This window comes from Ceraceosorus guamensis (genome assembly GCF_003144195.1).
Source record: "Ceraceosorus guamensis strain MCA 4658 unplaced genomic scaffold IE81scaffold_23, whole genome shotgun sequence".
Taxonomy (NCBI): domain Eukaryota; kingdom Fungi; phylum Basidiomycota; class Exobasidiomycetes; order Ceraceosorales; family Ceraceosoraceae; genus Ceraceosorus; species Ceraceosorus guamensis.
The window spans coordinates 284,361-299,267 of NW_020290018.1; the positions used below are offsets into that span (position 1 = coordinate 284,361).

Genomic DNA, 14,907 nt, shown 5'->3' on the forward strand with positions numbered 1-14,907 from the left:
CGTCCAAAAAAAGCCAAAGTATTTCATAAACGCCTCTAAGAAAGCCTGCAAAAGCTATTGCTTCAAACAAAGCAGGCGGCGAAGGGGAGTGGCGCGCGTAGCGATAGACCGCTCAATCTGTAGAGGCTCTCAGATCGCCATCCGTTTGCAAGAGGTTGAAGATCTCCGCCTCAATCTTCATGCGATGAGTGCGGGCTTCACCAGAATCTGCACTTGCTCCGGTCCATGTGCTGACGGGGCGCGAGGGATGGTCGGACGCATCGAGGAAGCCTTGGAAAGCGGCACTGCCAGGCACGCGGCTGAATTCGAATTTAGCGGCATCGCCACCACGGCTCATTGCTTCGATGATAGCGGCCAGATCAGCGTCGTCGGTGTAGACGATGCGCGTTGCTCCTTCACCAGGCGCAGTGTTGGCCATGTCGAAACCCAGCTGCTCGGGACGCGATGCCGAAGTGGAGACTCGAGGCTGCGCAGCTCCTTCAGGGACTGGTAATGGCGGCATATCGTGGGGACCACCTTCGAGGGCCTCATCAGTAGTGGAATTGTTCGGATCTGTGCTGGAGCGCGCTGTGCGGGACTTCGCCATGGTGGTGGGCAGCGGTGGTAATGGAATCGAAGCGTCAAACGAGAAGCTCTTTCGATGCTCTTTGCCGCCTCGCGAACGAGCGAAGAAGCTGCGACTGTCGTCGCTTGTAAGGCCAGTGAAGGTGCGTGGTTGCGGGTCCGGCGTAGAGTCATCCACCATGCTGTCTCGTGGTGGCCGGAAAGAAAGCTGGCTGGTGTCGCTTGCGGCACGGCTGTGCCCACCAACAAATCCTCCAGACATCGCGCTGTACGTGCTGGCGCGATCAGTGAGGCCAGCAATGACTTGCCAAACGACACTTCCGTCTGCACGCTCGGTCACTTCTATATGACCACCGCGCGGCTCGGCGACGTAGCTGTTCGCGCTCGGAGGCGGTTGCAGCCCGGCTGAAGCTGGGAAGCGTATGGATCCAGCTTGTGGTGTCTCGTCGTCGTCGATGTACATGTCGTACAAACTTCCATGATAAGAGCTACGAGAAGCGCTCTGCGGCCCTCTGCCGGGCGAGACCGGTGGTAGTAGCGAGGAGGTGTTGTTGCGTGGAAGCGGTGATGGCAGGCCGCGCAACTCACCGGGCTCAACTTTGCTGCTCACGTCATCAGAGGCGCGCAAGTGTTCCGATGAGCCAGCGGCGTAGTTTTGCCAATCTGTCGGCAGGGGAATAGATTCGTCTCCAAAGCCGGGTCGTCGGGACTTGCGGCGGGACGCTGTCGAAATGATCGACTGGCAAAGGCAAGAATTCAGTAGGGTGCACTGCAAAGAGCTGAAACGCGAGACCGATGCCAGACTCACTTTACGTCTCTCATCTGCCGACAAGCGAGAGAGGTCTGCACCGGTTGCAACGATGATCGTTCTGCGGACGACGGTGTCCCGGGCGGACTTGCGCTTGTCATTGCGAGGCGTGGCCTGGACGCTATCCTGTGGTTCCGAAAGATTGCTCTGCTGCAACACCGCCTGCGCTAAATCGGAGAGCTGCGCATCTGGCTGCTCAAAGGCCTGCTGGCCCCAAGCATCTTGTATATGCGCTGGCGAGCCCAACAGGCCAGCCTTTTTGCGCTCAGAGAGCGCACTCGAGCTGCTTTTCGTCTCTTCCAGTCTAGGTGTCAGCTCAACCACACTACGAGCAGATGCCTCTGGAAGTTGGACAGCTATGTCACGGGCGCTGCCAACAGCTGCCTGTGTCTGTGGCGCGCGCACATCCTCTGCCTTGTTGCTTGGCACTGGCTCAAGAGCCTTGTGTGACTTGGGCGATGCCCCGGATTGGACCTTGCTTGCCGTCGGTTGGCTGGCGACGGATTGAGGCCCTGTCTTGGAGGGCCCTTGCGAGCTGGACACCCCTGGCGAAGGCGTTGTAGCGGGGTACGGGTCGATAGGGGTGGTCATCATCGGGCCTGTTGACTGCTTGCGTGAACGGACTCGTGACATGAGCTTGCTGAATCCGCTACCAGAGCGCTGCGGCGCAGGCTTCGCGGGGTTGTCAAAGAGGTCCGAAGCGGACTGCGCGTTGCTGGCGCTGCCGATGCGTGTTTGGGCTGAGGAAGAAGTAGCGGGTGCTGATTTTGGACCAGTCGGGAGAACAGCAGGACTGCCGAATGAGCTCGCGGGGCTCTTACTGACTGCGCTGCTCTCGGCCTGACGGGTCCCGCCCGCAGCTTCTTGACGAAGGAACGAGTCTCGGCTGTAGTCGGTGCCGCCGGGAGACAAAAGTGGAGCGCGCGCTCGTTCCTCACGGTTGAAGGCCGGGATCGGTGATCGAGCATTTGAGCTGGCGGAGGGAGATGTCGCCAATGCGTTGCCAGCGTCCCTTGTAAGAGTAGCATCAGGATGAGGAATGCTGGCCGCATGTTCCATTTTCTGGGAGGTCTGAATGAGCTGCGGCTGCGAGATGTACTTTGCAAGCTTTTTGCTCTTGCGTTTGCTCAGCGATTTGGCGCGCTGAGGCACTGCGACGCGCGGCCCAGGGTCGTCGGTGCCTTTCAGAGCTAGGGTGGCAGCGCGTGCTTGTGCTTCCACATCGTCCACGAGATTGTTGTCCACCGAGCGTGTGACCGAGTCGTTGCCGGTGTCGGACCAGGTGTTGGCTTGCACTTCCGGCATGTGCGGCGCTGCGTGACCGTTCTGCGTAGGGACCTCGTAGGCCTGGGAGACGGGAGATTGGAGGCCATCTCCATCAGGCAAGGAGACGTTTGCGGCCTGCTCGTGTCCAGACGCCCACTCTTGGTCTCCGCTTTCCTCAGGTATGGCCAGCGCGTGAGCATTCAGACTAGCAGCTGCAGAGGCGCCAGGAAAACCGGCAAATCCATCGTAACCCTTGTGGAAACTCGAGGTAGAGTCTTGGCTACCGTGCCAGTCACGACCAGCACGCGCTGCTGCGTTCTCTACCACAGAGCTCAAAGAGAGCGATTGACGATTGGGATCGACGACGGCGGGAATCGGCTGGAAGGTCGGTGAATAATAGGAATTGTTCAGTGCAAGATCTTGAAGCGTAGGTAAAGTGCTCAAAGAGGTGCGAGGCGGAGGTGAGGTTGGCCTGTGACTCGTCGTGACATCGTACATCACCTGAGATTTGAATGAGCGCTGAGATCCGGAATGCGTCACACTCGGCAAAGCCCTGTCGTTGCTGCTGTACACCTTTTGCTCGGGCGTAGCAAAGCCTCGGTCTTCGCTCCGCATCGACCCTAGAGCGAAGCTTGACTCTTGAGTGTCTTCGCTAGGTCGGCCTCGTGCCTTGCTGAGATCACGTTCAGAAGACCTAGAGGACAGACTACCTTGGTTGCGCTCAGCAAGCATCCGCGCACGCTCTCGAGCCTTGTCCAGCTTCGGATTGGAGCTCGACGGAGATAGTGGCCGTATCGAGGGGGACAAGTCTCGCTCTTGCTCCGCGGGAGGTTTATTGTCGTAGCCATTCAGCGCAAACGCGTTGCTCATGGAAGGCGGCGTGCTGTGCTGAGGGCCGTTTCGAGCCGGCGTAGACGTCGGCAATGGTGGGGCAGCCTGAGTAGCGTTATTAGCCGCACCTTGTGATGGGGCTCGCTGCACGCCTTTGCTCTCTTTCTGACTGGCGGATCTCACCAACTTCTGCTGGAGCTCAGCCAGTTGACCGACATTGAAACCCGCATCTGCAAGTTGGCTTGCAGCTGCTTCAGGAGGCAAAACAGAGATAGGTCTCATAGCTTCTGCACCAGCATCTCGATCATGCCTACGTCCATCGCTGCGCGTGACGCGCGCCCAGACATCGTCCGGGTCGGCATCCGGTTCGTCATCGAAATGTGGCATTTCCGAAGCGGTGCTGACGACACTAGCCGCATCGGAGGATGAAGAGCTCCAGAAGCGGTCCCCTGCTGGCCGCGGGGGTAGAAGTTGATCTCCAAACGGCGGCGCAGGAGTTTGCGTGATATTCTGAAGAGCTTTAGAGGGCGTCGAGCCAGCGCGCTGTCTAGTGGCCTGCTCTGTAGCAAGAGGAGACCTCGACACCACTGCAGCTACACTAGACGGCGCCGGTCGAAAGCCATCGGCGTGCGATCGCGCCGATGAGTTGGATCGAGGAAAGTAGCGCTGTGAGCGAGCTGCAATCGCGTTGGCAGATAAAACGGGTGTGCTCGTTCCCGAGCCGGATGCATTGGTCGTCGCGACTGAAGTTTCCGAAGGCCGGCGAAGGTCTGCGAGCCTTGGAGGCATCTGAGGGGGCGATAAGGGGCGTAATTCGGCAGTACTGCTGGCAAAATCTGCGCCTTCTCGTGAGGGCTGACCAGGGCTCATGCTCCTCGCCGATCCTGTGAGGGATGCCAACGAAGATGGGTCGTTGCCCAGCCTTGCGAGATAATTGTGTGCACCGGCTTGATTTGGACTGACCTTCACGCGACCGTGGGCAGCGTCAATACTGATATTGTTGCTGCCGTGGGAGCGCGAATTTGGCGCGTAGCTCATGACTCCGCCGCCGCCAGCTCGCCCGCTAGGAGAGGAGTTGGACCGCTCTCGGCCCGTCAAAGCTGTGTTGTTGCGACGTTCCGGAGAGGTGTGACCTGAGCCACTGTGGTCGACGTATCCATTGCCACTGCTTCGCGATCCGACGGGAGGAAATGCCGAGGCGTCTAGTCTCGAACTTCCTGCCTTGGGTATACTCCGAGTTCGACCTGGTGTCAGGTCTCCAGGCTCATCTGCGTCATACGCCAGGCCGCTGAAAGCCGATGATCGAGCGTCAGACACAGCGCTGACTCGATCGCTCGCGTTGCTGCGAGGTGTAGGGGTAGTTCCGCCGCGACGATCGATTGATTCCACGTGAAGCGAAGGCTGTTGGCTCCGGCTTGACGAGGCCAGGTCTGCCGGTCCCAGCCTAGACAGCACCGGATCGGAAGTCCAAGCGCCAGAGAAATCGTGTACAGGCCGACCGACGCCGTCTCTACCCCAATTCTGAGTGTCTGCATGAATCGCCGACGCAGCGACGTTGGAGTGAGCGGAAGCGAAAGATCGATCGTCGCTGTCCACCGACCTGCGCTCGGTTCTGTTGATGAACACATGTCGGCTGTTAGGACTGCGAACGAATTCTTGGAGGTTCGGATCGTCTTGCGGGTAAGCTTCCAAGCCTTGTTCCAAGACTTGATCGAGCCTCTCATCGTCCTCGTCTTCAAGTGACTCCTCAGTAGGCTCTTCATCTCCACTGCCCTCCTCGACACGTCCGGAGACCATACCATAAACCTCTTCCAATGCCGTGCTGACGCGCTTGAAGGCCTCCGGAGATAGATTGAGCAATTGAGATTGACGCTGTCCGCCTTCCAGAGCGCCCATTGCCCCTGGTACTGCGAGATGCTGCTGCTGCCTCGGAGCAGCCACAGCCTTTACCGTGTCTGAAGGGCGACGATCAGCAGCTGTGAAGTCGCCCGGCATCCCAACTGCATCATCCTGATCATTGGACTGGTCCGCAGAAAGGCTTATAGTCGCACCCTGATCCTCATCCTCTTCGCGCTCCTCTTCGATGATGTCCGGATGCTGCTCAGAGCCATCACTATTGGCGATCGCGCTTCCTGCAATACGCTCCTTTGCCAATGAGCGCAGGTAGGTGTTGTCTCGACCAGTACTTCGTCCGCTGAAAAGAGAGCCCTCGCCACGTGAGAAAGACGAGTGGGTAGAGTTGGGCGAAGGTTGAAAGTCGCCCAGGCTCTCAGCAAGGCTTTTGGTATTGTTGACAGTGGACGAGCTCCGACCATTCGAGCTACTTCCTCCCCAGTCACCAAACCCATCAGTCCCTCCAAAGCCGTTCGTGGGCGGAATCTCAGAGGCCTGACTGTCGGCGAACGTGTCGATGCCGCCGAAACCATCGGCACCAGGACTGAGCAATGCCGAAGTACGACCCACACTGCCCACGTTCTGCTCCATATGTGTCTGCCTCCTCAGCTGGTCTATGATCTCGTCCTCCTCCGCTTCTGTGAGGAAATGGGCTCCCTCGCCGGCTGCTCTTGCCCTGGCACGCTGCGCTCGTAGATGAGCTCGCATTGCATCTGGCGTGACCATAGTGCCATCAGGCGCTCGAAGAAGCGTAAAGCGCCGAGTCAAGTGAGGCATGATGAGCGATGTTCTGCAACATGACAGAGCAAAGCGGGATCAGCGAATGCTCTCTTAAAGTGGACGAGGGTTGCTATGCGGTGACGCTCACCCTGACAGGACGATTGCGGTGTGGTTCGAGACCGGCCCGGACTTGTGTCAGCATTCACATTACGTCGATTGCACACATCGAGCTCAACCGATGCACTACCTCGATGACCTCTCGCCTTCACGCGAGAAGCGGGGCCATCTAGCATGAACTGCGCATCTGCCAGGGTCGAGCGTACTCACTGTAGTCCGCCTCTTTGCCCAGCAGATTTCGCGTGTCTAGGGGTTGTGAAAGTGTCTGGAGCGACCCGTTGCGCTGCGTCCTATCCGCCTGATGATGGCCTTCATCAGTTGCAGCGATCATGATGCCACCCCGGCCGCTCTTGGTGCTCTTCCGCTTGAAGATCGGCATTGTGGCTGGATATTTATGGTGACTCTGGTGTTCGGTCGCAAGGCGCGCACAGCACGCGCTGAGACAGCGATCATGTACCAGCGATGCGCGCCCAGGTGATCGTTGCAGCTGAGATTGCCGTCTGGAGCTTTGTTGAAGCTGCAGCAAGTATAAATGCAGTACAGCCTTTCCACAAAGTCAAGAGTGTCGGGGACCACGCCAACACCTCGACGTGTGAAGATCCAGCAGCTCAGCTTTCAAGGTCTGCTGATCAGGATTCTATTGAGGCAGCTCCTTGCTGAAGAGTCCTTCTAGAGGACTAGTAGCCTCAAAGAACTTTGTATTTGACAATTTGACTGTCAGCAATGCCGCAGAGCTCGACAAAGTCGCCGCTTCCCTCAGCAGCTGCGTACGTGATTGGCGTCGACCGGACCAGGCCCGAGCGCGCGTGCGTGCGTGCAGTCACGAGAAGAAGTCTATCGCCAATTAAGACGACGGATTCAGTGGTAACGAAATCCTGTATAGGGCGGCGATGTGCTGAGAATTGGCTGTGATCGTTGCAAAAAGTTTCGATGTGCCCTTGTAAAGCACATTCCTTGTGTAGAGCACTGGGCGCAGAGATGTTCAAGTTGATTGGATGCCTAGCTCAACACAAGGAGAAGCTAGAGTCGAGATTCTGATGAGTCTAGCTATGTCCAGCGGCGTGCTTGACGGAATATGAGAGGCGCCAACGATTGTTCACCCCCGAAGGAGGTGGGCTAGCAGCGACGGTTCAATTGCTTCGAAGGCGGCCAGATTGTGAGTTGTAATGGATGTGCAGGATGGAGAGGCGTTCGTCGCGAATCCCCACTCAATCAAGCGGTCAGTCAATGTGAATTGAAGTCATCGCCCCTCATTTTTTTCCTCTTGAGCTTGTACACGTCTTGCCTTTTGGAGCTCAGACCACGTCATGCGCAAGTAGTCCGCTGCTGCTGCCGCGCCCCCCCGATGCCATCAGTCCTTCGCGCTTTTACTTCCTCGGATCAGCCGCGACGCCGCGTGTGTGCAGCATCAGCTGCATGCTGGAATCGAATTCAAGTGACCGAGACACTGCTACTGTACTGCCGATGCCTGCGTTGAGCCAGCGCGTCAAATTCTTGATTAATTCTAGCTTGATGATAATTAGTTCGCACCTCATCAGCAACAGCTAGGGCGTGCGTGCCTACCCAGCATGCAGCATCTATAGCTGATGCATGCATGCTTGTTGCGCCCGCGCACGCATCTTCAGCACCATGAGCGCGGCGCAGACGCCCGCGCGGTCGGTGCATGCTTCTCGGCTTCGCGGCGCGGGAGCTCGACCTGCAGCAGCCACGACTCATCACGAGTCAAAAGTGCGATCGTTGCGATGAGAGGAGAGCTGCAGCATCGGTCCTCGACGCGCGCGTGATTCACATTCTTGAAGCTCACTCGATCGATCGTTACACTCATGACTGCATCACATCACTCATCACCTAATTCACGATTCTTGACGCCTGCGGCGTCGTAGTCCAAATCATATAGGCAGCAGCGCCACTCCACGGCATAGCCCGTGCGAAGCATACTGTGTGACTGCATGCTCCATCAGTATGTGGTGCATGCGGCGGTACCGCGAGAGGGTCTTATACTCACCTTCAGCAGCAGGCGCGATGCCACGCTCGCACGCGCCAGATGCGTCGTGATGGAGCGTGCACTGCCGCGCGTGTCGTCGGGTCGACGAGAAGGACACGGCTCCGGATCCGCAACAAGGTGTAGAAACAATCTGAATCAAGAATTGTGAATGCGAATGTTAAGCGGGTGATGGACGGATGTTGGATGCGATGAACGTGATCCCTCAATCAAGCATCACTCATTATCTTCACGATGTGACTTTGGTCACCACTCTTCTTCGATCACCCGCGTGGATGCTGGCCGCTCGTGATTTTCGCAATCTGCCAAGTCACGTCACGATCGAGTCGCTCAGTCATCCAATTCGGGCGGCGAGCGCTTCCGGTGCAGTCCGTGCCATGGCCCAAAGCTTGCTCGTTCCATGACAGGCACCCTTTGCTCTGCCCTCATTCTATGGTAGACAGGCCATCCGCCAAATCGTGAATTGAGCCTGGGCTCTTTCTCATGCTCATCGATCAGAGCCAGCACTCCTTCGGCCGCTAAGCGGCTTGATCAGCTGCGCGATGAGGTCCAACGTCAGCCTCTGCAAGGCTCTTCTTCTGATACGGTCATCTCGCCTGATGATACTCTTGACGGTCGCTAAGGCTCATCGGTCGTGAGTGCAAGAACGAGACGAGGTGAGCCAAGACTTGTGCTTTGAGGCACGCACGAAATGATCGTGGCTCAGGCCTCGCTCTATGCGAAACATTTCATCATGATATAATCTCATCCTGCTTCGAATCACGCTGCACAGTGTCCTGCTGAGCTGCAAGTCGAAATCGACCGACTAGGAACGACATGGCTGCTGACAAACCTCATATACGCTGGATCCTCTCATCTTCGAAGCCGACGCAGCGTTACTAACTGGCCGGTGCTGACCTTGACAGCAATTAAGCACAGCGCCCGTCAAGGCTTCAATCGTGAATCCGAATGATATGTACAGAAGCTCGCTACGCCCAAATGGCCGAGGCGTTGCCGACTGACTTACCAAGCGGGGGCCTATACTCTTGATTCTCGATCGCCAAAAAGTCGCACCAAAGCGCGGCCTCATGTCCGAGATCTGTCTTGAGAGCGCTCTCAGAAACCTGGTGTTGATTCCTGGCCTGGACTAGCAGGATTTGTTCAGAGTCTCGAGTGGAAGTCTCGAGCATCTTTGAGAGATGCCTCAAGATCGTCGGGTCGACAGCAGCAGTCAAAGTCAGAACAATGCTGATCGGTCTCGATTGGGCAGAGAGTTACAGCTGTCAGCCACAACAATCAGCACGGATCGCAAGTCTCGAACTCATAAGACATCGAATAATCAGACAGAAGAATTTGAATCAAGAATGAAGAACGTGAATCGTGTACCGGTACCTACTGTATATCATGCTGGCCAGACCGCATATAACAATACGCGCCTCAGGGGTAGACGCATGGCAGCACGCGCCGACGCTCAGCGCTTGCTGCGCTCGTGCCTGGTGTTGGATCGCGACATTGAGGGTTAGACTTGAGTGAAGAGGCTGTGCATGACTATGCATGCGTACGTGTGGCATAGCTGAGCGCAAAGGGGCCCAGCGCAGAGGCGGATTTGACCCTGTCAGACTGCGCGCGCGCCCGCGCTGCACAACCCCCTCCAGCAGCTGCGCTGGTCTATAATCAAGAATCACGAATCAAGTGAATATACACAAGGCCCTGTATGGACCCGCGAGGCGGCTCCCGAAAATCACGCTTACCGCTTACACCGAGGGACTTACGACTGCTGGTTCATCAGGCGAGACAAGGATGAGGACAACAACCACACGTTTCCTTTTAGCCCCCTTCCAAGAGCAAGCTTATTTAAGCCCTGTCAAACAATATAGGCTCAACATCCTTCCGCTTTCATACTGAACGACTTTGTTGTGCGCAGGCTGAGCGGGCTTGCTCCCTGCCACGAACAGTCACGAGATCCGATTATCATATCACCGCTTGGCGGCGGTCCGCTTCCAACACACGCACGATTGACCACATTCTCTATCAACAGGCGTCACCTCCGTCCTCTCCGCCTCTATCAACTCCTCTGTCAGTGCTATCATATTACGATCCAGACCGTCTGGTGCAACAGCGTTCATTAAGGGTTTTGTTCTGCAATCAAGCCCGCGAGACCACCCCGTCAACACCATTCTAGGCGCGTACAGGACGAAGCCCTGGTCGCGAGCGCGCGCTCGTGCGGTGCTCATTTGCGGCTGTCAGAGATACCCGGATCATACCTTTCGCACAAGTGGAATCGGCACGAGGATACAATTGAGCCTCCTTGAGGCTACATGCCCCCAATCCCGATTCCGAGCCTGGCACTGCTTTGTTCGAGTCGATGGAGTCCGGGGTCTGTGCGTCGGTCTCAAGCAGCCGCGCTACTTCTCAGCAAGCATCGTTGCTTGCCGCAAAACGCTCTAACGATTGTACTGCCGTCCTGCAAGTGAACTCCCTGAACGCGCACTCAGGGCCCGAACCAGCGCCAATACCACCCAAGCAAAATAACCTTCGACACCTTCCAAAACGACCCCCTGCCCTTCATTTGTCGGGCTCATCCGCTCACAGTAGCGGCTCTCCTCTCTGCTCCTCGCCCACAACATCACCAAGAAGTTGCCACTCGAGCCACTCTGCCATGCATACATCCAGTGTTGGCAGTAGCAGCAGCCGACCGTCCAGCGTTGCAAGCAACTCCTCAGGTCACAGCAGTCAAGGTTATGCACAGGGCCAATTGGCTGCTCAGCCCAGCCTGTTGTCCCCTACGCTAGCATCCGCTTTAGGTATCAACGTTGCGGGCTCATCCAAGAGTGGTCGACCAGGCAGTGCTGGCGGGGCGTCAAAGTCGCGGAATGGGGTTGCGCGACCATCCCTGACGGCCGATGGTTGGTCTCGGCGTCCCAGCTTGCCCAACGTGCCCAGCATGATCAACCGCGTGAGCATGATCAGCATCGCCTCTTTCGAGAGCCTACCCGAAGGCGAGCCCGTCAATTTCGCGGCGTCACCATTGAGCGTTACATCAGCAAGCGATGCTCCTCACGAAGATCTCTCCGCATCGACTAGCACAGCGACCGATTCTCCAACGCTCAGCCAAGGAGACTCGTGGCAGTCACCTACATCACCTACAGATGAGGCGTCTGTGGGCTCGATTTCAATGAACAGGTCCTCTAGCACAGCCAGTCGACCGGGCCATGCGCTACAACGAAGCGCCACGGATCCTACTCACTCGATGATTGCTTTTGAGGGAATGATGCGGAGGCGACACGCCATTGCCATGGAATTGTTGGAGACCGAAAGGGTCTTCATAGCGAGTTTGAAACTGGTCAACGAGGTGAGTATGATGTAGAGCTGCCGAGCCTTTCCGGACTGCTTGACTAACAGTGCTTTCACGCACGGGCAGTCCTACTATCAGCCTCTTATGGCTTTAAGCAAGGGTCTGGCTGCGCCAGCTGGAGTCACGAGTGCAGCACCAGTGCTTTCGCGTCAAGCGTTGAACGAGATCTTCTCCAACTTTAGCGACATTCTCAGTCTCAATTCTGAGCTCTTCTCTAGGCTCGATGACCGCCTCTCAGGTAGAGCGAGGCAGCCGCCTCCGTCTCGCCCAGCTTCAGTCGCAGGCCCGACGAGCCCCCGAGATGCTGCTCCAAGCTCAGCGGAAGCTGGCTCGACAAATGCGGGACGAGTAGACCCGTGGCATGCAGAAACGGACACAATCGGCGATACTCTGGTGCCTGTCGTGCCATATTTGAAAATGTACTCCTTGTACGTCAAGAATTTCAGTGCGGCCATGGCACGGATAGAGACGGAACGTAAAGCAAACGACGCTTTCAATCGTTTCTTGAAGGACACGGAAAGAGCTACATGGGGCAAGGCGAGCGCAAGCGGCGGATTTGGCTTCGGTCTTGGATTTCAGGCGCATCTCTTGACGATTGTGCAGCGCATCCCTCGGTACAAAATGATGGTGGGCGATCTGGTCAAGTATACTCCAAGCAATCATCGAGATTACCCAGATCTCTTGAAGGCTTTTGGAGTCATCGACCAGGTGGCTGCCTACATCAACGAGAATGTCAGACAGCACGAGATGATTCTAGTCATGCTTGGCTTGCAACGCAGCCTGACTGGTCTGACCGAGCCCTTGATTGTTCCTGGGCGAGCTTTGCTCAAACGGGGCACGCTGCTCAAGGCTTGCAGAAAGAACATCCAGCCGAGGGAATTCTTTCTGTTTACGGACTGTTTGGTGTATGCCAGTCCTGTTGGCGGGGGTCTAGAGAGTGCATCCGCAGCCTGGACTGCTCTCGCCAGGGGCGGAGGACTGGGAGTGTATGGAGGCAGCGCGCAAGACACGGGGCCTCCTTCAGCACCGAACAGTCCGCGCACCATAGTCGACAAATTGCCGCTCGCGCCGATCTCTGCAGACGCCATCGACACCGCATCACGCTCGCGCACGTCATCAGCCGACGCTGTACTGGCCAATGGTCGACCTTTATCAGTCAGCCTCCAGGGGTTTCAGCTGCAATTCCGGGCCAAATTCCCTTTGCAAGACTGCACGGTGGTGGGCGTGGAGAAGGCCACCTCGCCTTTGCATCAAGGTCTGCGTCATTCCATCGAAATTCGCACGCCTGACAAAAGCTTTGCAGTGTACGCGGAGAGTGCAGAGGCGAAGGAGACCTGGTTATCGACTATACGCGACGCTCGCGATGACCTCATGACGGCCAGGCGCACTTTGCAAGCGGAGGAAGACACCTCGGAGGTACTGCGGGAGAGAAGGCGCAGCCTGTACGGCAGAGCGGGCCCCAGCTATTGTACCCCTCAACAGGCCAGAAGAATATCAGCTCCCAGCACTGGCTGGTCGTTCACAGGCAACACTTCAGCAGATACCTCTGGGCGACCAACAAGTCCACTCGCTTCCTCCGCATCGGTATCAGCTGACTGGCATGGCGCATTTGGCCCAAAGTCGGAAAGCGGCAACTCTCTTGCGACCCTGCTTTCGAGCGGATGTCCTTCAAGCGATGCTGGTATAACGGCCAGATCTAGGACTGGTCTCCGAGTTCTCGAGGACTACAATGCTCCGGTCTGGGTACCAGACTCGAGCGCTGACAAGTGCATCGTTTGTGCAGAGGCCTTTGGGATGTGGCGACGCAAGCACCATTGTCGTCTGTGCGGGCAAGTTGTGTGCTGGGCCTGCAGTCAGCGCTCCTTCCTGATCGCTCGATACGAGGACGATGGAGGTGAGGCGGAAAAGCCTGCGCGTGCTTGTGACGCTTGCTACGACTCGGTATTCCCTGCCGAAGAAGAGCACAGCTCTCCACAAATGGGCACAGCTGCGGTGGTGCTACCTGAGCCAAGTCCGGCTGCTCAGTCTGACACAAGCAGGTCGACCGATTTCTCAACCTCCGACTCTGCGACTTCTGATTACCCCGCAACGCCTGCTGAACGTGGCCCCTTGAACAGTGTGGATTCCGGCCAAATCTCTCACATTGCCATACACGTGCAAGACGAGAATGAGGTAGCGGCGGAGGCTGGAAATGAGGGCAGCAAGCCCTCTCGATCGGCAGCATCTCGGCAACAGAAGATCTGGGGCGCGCAGGGGCGGCCGTCGACGCCATCATGGTCTCAAGTCCAAAAACCAGAGGATGCTGGTCACCTCACTTCACATCAGGATCGCTCTGACGAGCCGAGGCGAGCTACCCCACCGAGCCGTCGAGGACCCGCTTTGCAGCTTCAGCGCGCTTCTGGGGCTGGTCCTCAACTCTTCAAAGGCGGCTTGACACCGCAAGTACAAGCTGCTACTTCTGGTTCTGGAACGTTTCGACTTGTCACGCCACGTCTGACGACACCAGAAGCTGAGATGCTCCCTAGATCTAGGCACGGTGCACAAGGCGAGGGTGATGGAAATATTCGCATTGGGGATGGGGGCTCCTACTTTGCTGGCGCGGTCTCTGAAGATCACCTGGGCGACATGCCTCCTCCCATTCCAAGAGCTCGCAAGAAGCCGCTCAGTGCGGCTGCTCGACTTAGCACCTTCTATGGCGTCAGTCCAGCAAGTATGCCGAGTATTGCGAAAAAGTCTCCGCTCGAGTCGCCTGCCCCGCCATGAATGAAGAGCGAAGAGCGCCGACGATCCTACTCGGGTCATCGACACTGTCTTTGACCGGCAATGGACGATCCTCCGAAGATTGCTTTTTGCATTGGCCCTCGCTCAAAGCTCCCAAACCGCCCTTTGAAGGCCTTGATCTCTTATTATTACACGCTGTACCAATCAATCCATAGATACCCGACCAAACAAGCCTTGATAGGTATGCGACGTTTCGTGCTGCTCCGTGTGTAGTCATTCCGACCCAAAAGTCCAGAACAGCGGTCAATGGACGGCCTAGCGTGTCAGAATCGTGACTCAGAGACACGTCGCGAGTAGAAAGCGATGGTGGGTCTTACTGATTTCTTGCACGGTACACAATGCGCGAGCAGAGTTGCGAACGTGAAATCGACGTCTCAGCCGAAGCGCAGCTCATGCGACCGGAGCGTCAGCGTCAGCGTCAGCGTCCGCGTCCACGAGTGCGAGAGTCATGAGACCGCGCAGTAATAAATAATAGCGAGGGGAATAATCGTACGCGTGGCCATGCAAACATCCTTGCACTTTTGTTATGCGCGCGGTTCTATGACAGATCCGAACGAGGCGAGAAAGTGCTTGCAGCGCCCCCAAAATGCG

The 14,907-nt window shown here is 57.0% G+C and overlaps 2 protein-coding genes across 2 annotated transcripts; one reads left to right on the top strand and one right to left on the bottom strand.

Annotated features, from left to right (window-relative positions):
- Positions 1-20: 20 nt before the first annotated feature.
- On the bottom strand, positions 21-6,528 carry IE81DRAFT_105118 (hypothetical protein). Its single transcript, XM_025510037.1, has 3 exons — positions 6,410-6,528; positions 1,373-6,152; positions 21-1,303 (listed from the first exon to the last, which is right to left on the bottom strand). Exons 2-3 carry the CDS (start codon positions 6,137-6,139, stop codon positions 113-115), a joined length of 5,958 nt encoding a protein of 1,985 aa, XP_025370280.1. The 5' UTR covers positions 6,140-6,152; positions 6,410-6,528; the 3' UTR covers positions 21-112.
- Positions 6,529-10,839: 4,311 nt separating this feature from the next.
- IE81DRAFT_329781 (hypothetical protein) lies at positions 10,840-14,298 on the top strand (the record flags this gene model as incomplete). The annotated part of the gene is made up of 2 exons (XM_025515163.1): positions 10,840-11,532; positions 11,602-14,298. The coding sequence occupies 2 exons, from the start codon at positions 10,840-10,842 to the stop codon at positions 14,296-14,298; spliced, it is 3,390 nt and encodes a 1,129-aa protein (XP_025370281.1).
- Positions 14,299-14,907: the final 609 nt, after the last annotated feature.

Excerpts from the sequence above, each read along its gene's own strand:
- IE81DRAFT_105118 (XM_025510037.1), bottom strand. The coding sequence starts at position 6,139 with ATGCCTCACTTGACTCGGCGCTTTACGCTTCTTCGAGCGCCTGATGGC. Across the intron at positions 1,304-1,372 it reads CGGCAGATGAGAGACGTAAA|TCGATCATTTCGACAGCGTC; the intron begins GTGAGTCTGGCA and ends TGCCTTTGCCAG.